This window comes from Eschscholzia californica, unplaced genomic scaffold (assembly GCF_041429995.1).
Source record: "Eschscholzia californica isolate CP2 unplaced genomic scaffold, dmEscCali1.0.p SCAF_2, whole genome shotgun sequence".
NCBI lineage: Eukaryota > Viridiplantae > Streptophyta > Magnoliopsida > Ranunculales > Papaveraceae > Eschscholzia > Eschscholzia californica.
The window spans coordinates 13,017,351-13,025,811 of NW_028238309.1; the positions used below are offsets into that span (position 1 = coordinate 13,017,351).

General features: G+C 32.7%; 1 protein-coding gene across 1 annotated transcript; it reads left to right on the forward strand.

Moving 5' to 3' along the window:
- Positions 1–5,155: 5,155 nt before the first annotated feature.
- On the forward strand, positions 5,156–8,199 carry LOC147556334 (uncharacterized). Its single transcript, XM_086658609.1, has 7 exons — positions 5,156–5,460; positions 5,828–6,083; positions 6,196–6,336; positions 6,517–6,999; positions 7,102–7,166; positions 7,261–7,338; positions 8,124–8,199. Exons 1-7 carry the CDS (start codon positions 5,156–5,158, stop codon positions 8,197–8,199), a joined length of 1,404 nt encoding a protein of 467 aa, XP_086514735.1.
- Positions 8,200–8,461: the final 262 nt, after the last annotated feature.

An 8,461-nucleotide genomic window follows, 5' to 3' on the forward strand; every position in this document is an offset into this window, starting at 1 on the left:
TCATATAAATTAAAATTAAATTAGAAACTAATCTACGGGATGACCTGTCCTGGCCCTACCTAGGCCCCAGTTTAAGTCAGGCTATATCTTACCCAATAAATCTATATAATAAAACGGAAGGGAAAAAAACTGACGGGGACAAACATCTTTTTAATTAAAGGATATTGTCTAGAAGGACTTCTTAAAATTTAAAATATAGTATTTTTTTTTTAAAATAACCTATTTAATAAATCTATATAATAAAACGGAAGGGAAAAAAACTGACGGGGACAAACATCTTTTTTATTAAAGGATATTGTCTAGAAGGACTTCTTAAAATTTAAAATATAGTATTTTAAAAAAAAAATAACATATTTAAAAAAATAAATAGTTGTGTCATTCTTAGAAATAAAATAACTAATTTAAGAAAAAAGGAAACAAAAGAAATTGCAAGTTTAAAAAAGGAAATTGAAATCTCTCTCTAGTAATAAAATTGTGTCCGTCTTAGAAATAAAGTAACTAATTTAAAAATAAAGGAAACAAAAGAAATTGTAAGAGTTAACAAAGGAAATTGAAATCTATCTCTCAATATTTAAGAAAAAATGAAAAAAAATGAATAAGTAAAATACCAAAAAATTCGGGTGTCCAGAGTATATATCAATTATCAATAATAAATATGGAAAGTCGGATGACATGTTTGGGGACCGCGCTAGAGCAATACTATGGCGCCTACATAAGTACTGGGTTAAAATTTCGTAAAATTTGATTGATACAACTGTTCGTGCCCTGAGGCACGGGATATACCCTAGTATAAATTAAAAAAATAGGTTATTTTCTTTTCGGGATCCTAGTTTGTGACCACCTTCTTTTTTTACCCTTTCTTTTTTATAAATTCAAAAATGACTCTCTTACTTAAAAACCGTCAATTAACTTAGATAACTTATGTTTTATCTCCTAAATTACCCTCTTTATTCTCCCTAACTTTCCTTTTTCTCTATATTTTCAATCTTTTTAGAAATAAGATCTAGAAAAAATCAATAATTTTTTTTTTAAATAATAAACAGTAGCATGAACTCTTAGAATTCTAGATCATCTCATATCTCAGAACAACCACATAATTGTACTCTCTACCTATTTCTTCTAAAAGTGACGCAATTTATGGTGGCACTCCTACATGTAGATAGATAAAGTAAGAGAGATAGAGAGAGTGTTCGATGTAGAAAGAGAAAGAAAAAGTTATGGCAGTAGAATTTTGCTCCATCGAATCGAACTTATTATCATTTTTATTATAGGATAATCCCACAATCATATTAGAGGCAGAATCGTTGCGGGAAAAATCATGGAAGAACCTGCATATTGTGTCATCTTGCAGTAACCTGTAACATTGTATTTATAAAACTTTTGAAATGGGTAGTGGGATGATTTTCACGGACTAATATTTACACGTTTTACATAGTAGTAATGGGATGATGGTACAATATGCATGTTCCTCCGTGATTTCTTCGACAACGAGTCCGCCTCTAGTATGACTGTGGGATTATTTTACGAAATTTTTAGAGAGGGAGAAGAGGAAAAAAATTATTTTACGAAATTTCTGTTATAACATGCCACCCGAAATTTTTAAAGGGTTATTTCCCAAATGGCCCCCAACTTTGTGACCAGTTTCCTGCCTAGCCCCATACTTTATCAAAAATACACAGATGACCCCTTTTTCAGATTCCATTATAACACCGTTAACCAGTCAACATTTCTCTCTCTTCCATCTCATCACCTCTCTCTGCCACCTCCTCTTCTTGCCGCCTCATCGTCTTCTCTGGCAAGGTCGCCGACCGGCCAATTTTCCGGTCGGCGGCCTTCACGCATTTAAAAATATATTTTTTTTTCTTTCTCCTCTCTCTAAAATTTTTTCCTCTTCTAGAAAAGATTTGTTCTTGAACAGACCTTCAATGTCTGTTCAAGAACAGATCTTTTTTCTAGAGAGGGAGAAGAGGAAAATAATTATTTTTAGAGAGAAAAAGAGAGGAGACAGAAAATAAAAAAAAAATATTTTTTTTAATGGGTGAAGGTCGCCAGCCGGAAAATTGGCCGGTCGGTGACCTTGCCGGAGAAGACGATGAGGTGGCGAGAAGATCAGGTGGCAGAGAGATGTGATGAGATGGAAGAGAGAAAAATGTTGACTTGTTAACGGTGTTATAACGGAATCTAAAAATGGGAGTCATCTGTGTATTTTTGATAAAGTATGGGGCTAGGCAGGAAACTGGTCACAAAGTTGGGGGCCATTTGGGAAATAACCCTTTAATTTATAAAAATTAGGGAGTCAAACAGAAAGTCAGAGTCAAAGTAGGAGACAAAATGGAAATAATCCATTAAAATTACCTAAAAATAAATAAAAAAGAAAAGATAAAAACACAAAACAAAAAAAACATAAAAGAAAAAGTTTACAAAATATAATAAATATCATGTGAAACTTTACTACAACATGGCGAATATAAGAAGAGAACTTATGAAATATTACTTATACCGTATGGAACTTTTTTTTATTTTTTGTTGAGAATACTAGATGGAACTTACCTAAAAGTAAAACTTAACAAATATAAAATAAAAATATCTTATGAAATATTAGTTATACTCTATCGAATTTACCTAAAAAAGTTAAAAGAAAATATAACAAATATAAGAGGAAAGATCTTATGGAATTTATTTATACCATATGTAACGTAGCTGAAAGCATAAGATAACAAATATAAAAAAAAACTCACAAAATATTATTTAGGGTCCGTGGGTATATAGACCAAAATAATATTCAAAAAAGGTTTATGATCCAATCTTCCCAAAACATGGATATTTAGTCCTTTTACATTATGGACATAATAAACCATTCTTTATGAGATAACTACCATCCATGTCCCTCCTACAAAAATCACGGGATTTTTAATTTTCTAGGGTGAATTTGAAATGTTTCTAATGTGGACGTGATTTAGGGGATTTAAAGCAGCTAACGTATAAATCTGAAATTGATTTTTCTCTATCTTCTAACCGTTTTGGAAAGCAAATCTATTTCCAAATCAATTCAAAACAAAAATCGTAACCAAATCAATTTTCTCTCTCTTTACAGATTTGGAAACCAAATCAATTTTCTCTCTCTTACTATGTAAACTTTTTTTCGATTCAAATCAATTTTCTCTCACTTAACTTTCAGATTTGGAAATAGTATATTTTCTAGGATCAATTTAGCGTGATTTGGGGGTTAATATACAAAACATATATATCATTTTCTCTCACTTGACTTTCAGATTTGGAAATAGTAAAAATTTTTCTGGGAACATTAAAGCAACATATATTTTCGTTTTTACTCATGCATAAATACACATAGAATACAAATTATGAAACAAATACGTAAATTATGTATTATTTATGACGAAGAAACCATCATTTGTCAGGTATACAACATAATTTATCAAATGTATGTGGGTCTTGTTCAATAAATTACACATAATTTCTTTTACATTACACATAATTTCTTTTACATTACACATCCTTTACATTCTGTTACAAAAAAAAAGTACAAAATCTTCTTTGGTTCAAAAATGGTGCCCATCCATGTATTCTCCATTAGTTTCGTTGACTCACTTTGATTTGTGATTCTCTTTGAAATTTCATCTGGTATATCAAATCTACACACATAAATACACATACATTAAAGAAAAAAAATCATATATTGTATTATAAACTACATGTACAGTTTCATAAATTACATATAATGTTTGTCAAATTTTGACAACATTTGAAGGTTTTGAGTAGTTTGGTAAACTTATCAAGGCTACTATTTTGGGTGAAAAGTAGACGTAATGGTAAATAAATAATACATAATTTATGTGCACTTATACGTAAATTATATACATAATGGTAAGAACATGAAGATATACGTAAATTATATATACTTTATTGCAAAGTACACGAGATTTGATAGTAAAGCGAAGTATTTCTACTAATGAAATGAGCACTGTTTTGGTGTTAAAGCACGGGTAATGTTCTATAAATTACCCATAATTTACTATAAATTATGGTAATTTACGATAAAGTACATTTACTGTAAATTCTGTTATGAGTAACTGTACGAAAGAACAAATGTTTCCTAAATTCGTACGGATTGAAAACCAGATCTTAAGAAAAAAATGAGAATATCATTAAGCTTAAACTACAAATCTAAAGATATATGTTATGATGATTGATTGCAGTAATGTCAAACTCGAGTTGAAGGATTAAACATCAAGATCAAAAACATAATTGAAATTTTAAGAGAGAGAAGGAAAATAAACATCAAACATTTGATTAATGATTAAACATCTGATCTCACGAAATATCAGAAACAACAGAAGATTAAACATAGATCTAAAGAAATATGATATTATCACTGGATACAAACATAACATACTAACTTTGAAGGAATCATTGAATAAGGAATAAACGTAAAGATCTTAAACAGTTACGAAAATTTTAGAGAGAGAAAATAAACATCATAAATTCGCTATATGCAAGAGGCTCTGACGCAACTTTTGGGTTATGGTGACTTCTAGTGTTCTAAGCGGAATCTCAAACATCTAATGTCTAACACTTGTATTCCCAGGATCACATGCATAAGCTAATAATTAACTAAGAGTTAGAGATTACCTTAATCGCTAAATTTTCCCTCGAACTTTTCCAAGCGAATGCGAAGACTAAGAGTTACAAGTGTTGCTCCTCTACTAAAGACACCTGAATGATCAATTTGATCTCCCACCTAGTAGCTAGCTAGAACTCCAATGGTGGTTTGATATGAACTTCTTCTTTATGACTAGTTAGATAGCTTGGGAATTATGCCTCTTTCTCTCTTACTTAATGTTGTAGAGGTTGAAAGCTTCTTGAGAAACTCCATACTTTATTCAAGTCCCTAAGAGATCTTATATAGAGTCCTAAGTTAGAGTCCAACTCTAATTAGATTTCCTAAAAACCCCTTTTGAATAAGATTAAGAAGATAGTCAAAAATTTTCCAAATTCCTTATTAATAGTCAGCCAAAAATCCCATCTTGGGCAGATCTGGCCGCCCCTTATAGGGCGTCTCAGGCAAAGATCATTGGGATTTTTGTGTTAAATTCTTTCTAGCCTTAAGAGTCATCTTCATATTACCCAAAATAAGATGAAACAATATGCTGACAAAGGGCGGAGGCATGTAGTATTTCAATTAGGAGAGTATGTGTATTTAAAATTACAGCCTTATCGGGAAGGTTCTACAGTAAGAAGGGTGTCTCAGAAGTTATCTCCAAAGTACTACGGTGCATATAAAATATTGGAAAAAATCGGTCCAGTAGCGTATCGTTTGGAATTGCCAGAAGGAACTAAAATTCATCCAATTTTTCATGTTTTTGTTTTGAAGAAGGCACTTATCCCCAATACTGTAGTTGATGATGAATTACCAAGTGTCGAAGATGAGGAAGACCCAATGTTAACTATAATTGATACCATCTTTGAGGGCAAAGATGTTACCAAGGGAGGATGAATTATAGAGAAAGATATTTCATAGTTATTTAAACTTAGGAGTTTCTATATTTTGAAGTATTAGGGTCGGTGTTGAAGTCTAATTAGATATTCTATAGTTATTAAATATTAGGAGTTTCTATTGATATCAGAGAGTTTCTATATTTCTAAAAACTGAGTCCTAGTTGAAGTCTAATTAGGAGTCTTAGTTGGAGTCTAAATTGTCTCGTTGTGGCCTATATATACGGTTGAGTTCATAGTAGTAGATATATTAATCTTGAAGTTATTTGATAAAGTTTTTAATTCGTATTACGTCTATCTTTGGCTGACCTAGAGAAGGACGTAGGTTCTTATCAGAGACTACGAGGTTGAAGTACAAGTGTAAGGAGTCGAGTTATGAGTGGACTGTTTACATTGGTCAGACCAGTGATCTAAACACCTATAGGGTTGGGAAGAGTAATCTTATGCATACTTGTGCAGCAGATGTTGAAGATAAAAACCCAAAGGTCAATTCTCAGTGGATAGCACAGGAAATGTTAGAGGAATTTATACGAAACCAAGACATAAAGGTTGATGCTATAATGAAATGGGTGAGGACAAATCATGGGGTTAAGTCACATACATAGTTGCCTGGAATGCTAAGAATATAATGTTGGAGAAGATTAACGGGAATTTGAAGAAAGCTATCGTCTCCCACCATAGTTGCCTGGTAGCATTGCCACTGTTTCAAGGGATGATAACAGTGGAAAATTCACAGGTATGTGTGTTAGTTTCAAATCTAGTATTTATGGGTTCTTGAGTGGGCGTAGAACAGTAATAGGTCATGATGGTTGCTTTCTAAAGGTTAAATATATTGGTGTATGCTTGTCTATCATGTCTCTTGATGCTTGTGATAGGATTTTTCCAATAACCATATACATCTATAGAAATGAGTGTAAGGAAACCTGGACTAGGTTCCTTGAGACTGTTGGAGGTCATCTACATGGACACCCTCAGCCTCTTACACTTATTTCAGACTGACAGAAAGGTTTAGTTGATGCAGTAGATACTGTATTTAGTTCTGGTAGGCATAAGTACTGTTTCAGGCATATGTACAAAAATTTCAAGAGGGTCCACCATGGTCTGCACCTAGAAGAGTTGGCTTGGAATGCAACTAAATCATATACCAGAAGTGGGTTCGATAGATGGATGTTTGTAATGAAGAGTACCAGATTTTTAACAAAACAATGGCTTATGAGGGAAGACTCGAGTAAATGGGCAAGATCTCATTTTGATACAGCTGCTAGGTGTGAGTATATCACGAACAATTTCTCTGAGAGCTTCAGCAGTCTCATATTAAGGATGAGAGACAAACCTTTGTGTAAGATGATTGAAGTGTACTGGATGATGGCCATGTCATCTATTTATAACCGTAAGATAAAGGCTAGAGGATGGAAACAAGATGGTCTAGTCCCAAAAGTGGAGAAGGAGTTGACAAAAAGGAAGGAGAGCATTCGGTTATACATGGTATCACCATCTGACTCAAGTTTGTGGAATGTTTCTATTGCTAATTGACCTAGGTAGAAAGTATATCTGAGCTTGAAAACTTGCACTTGTTGTGCATGGCAGATATTTGGTTTGCCATGTGTGCATGCATTAGTTGTTGGAGTGCCTAGACGAGAAGATCTGACCAAGTAAAGTTCATTTTCCCTATTGGCCCCCTTTACTTCTGTTGAGATTTTAAACAAAATTTGAACTTATACTATGTTTTCTTGTGTTCATATATAGGTATTGCAGTCCTTTCTTCACTGTTGAAGCCTTTTCCAAAGAGCAGCCCCAATTCCCGATGAATCAATGTGATGAAAGGTAAACTTTACTTTTTGGCCCCTGATGGGCCAAGAAAGTTTCCTCAAAGGTCACCACCCGCAAATATACGGGTGTCAAGTAGTAAACCCGGTAAGACCGGAGTCGATCCACGGAGACTAAGTCAAACTCACTCTTAAACCTAAAACTAACTTGGATTTTTTTTTTCCGATTTTGATTTTCTTGCAATTTAAACAATAATACTAACAAAGACAAATAATAACGGTAAATGAATTGATGGGAAAAGTAGCCTAGGGTTTTGAATCCGTTACAATCTAACACAGATATTCACTAAAATCTTATTTTTTTTCTTGTCTCACCTCAATCGATTCTCTATGATTCTAACTATTGCCTATCAACTATCAAGTATTCGTCATTAAAGAATCTAACCTAAATATGACAAATCAAGATGTATGAAGTATAGGTAATGAAAGATTCAAACACACTTTCAACATTCGCCTATTAACTAAGAAGCATTAGTCATTAAAGATACACCTAAACATGACTAATCAAATCAGAAATATAACCGAAGAAGAAATTATGAGTAATTATCGAAAATCTATCAACTGAGTTTGTCCTTCAAATTGTTAAAATAATAAGTCAATATTCAAATAAAACATTAACTTCATCAAAACCCTAAACTGAAGAAAAATTAGCTACTCGTGAGATAAGAGATAAACATATAAAAATATATAAGAAAGAGAGTAAAGAGAATCAACTTCCTTGCTGAATTTCAACCAAACAGACCCTAAGGGAAATGTTTTCCTTCTGTTTTTACAAATTTCCAGGAAAACAGGCCAAACAGACCCTAAGGGAAGTCGATTTTCTCGTCTTCTTGGAATCGATTTCTCTGTTGGAAAATGATTTTCCCACTGATTTTCTCGTCTTCTCCAACTCTTTTTCTCTCTCTACTTTCTGAAAACCGATTCTCTCTCCTTCTAAACTCTTCCTTTCTCTTTCTATAACTCTTTGTTTTTTCCTTTCTCTCACAAAAATTCAGAAAACAGTAGAAAAAGGGGAAAATGAAAAGATGATTAAATATCTTGATTACAATCTCACTGTTTCTCTCTCTATTCTTTCTCTGCAATCACTCAATCCCTCTCTATCAATCTCTGTTTTTTTCTTT

Coding starts and splice junctions, on each gene's coding strand:
- LOC147556334 (XM_086658609.1), top strand. CDS start 5,156: ATGAAACAATATGCTGACAAAGGGCGGAGGCATGTAGTATTTCAATTA. Junction 6,084..6,195: donor TTGATGCTATAATGAAATGG/GTGAGGACAAAT, acceptor CTCCCACCATAG/TTGCCTGGTAGCATTGCCAC. Junction 6,337..6,516: donor ATGATGGTTGCTTTCTAAAG/GTTAAATATATT, acceptor TCAGACTGACAG/AAAGGTTTAGTTGATGCAGT.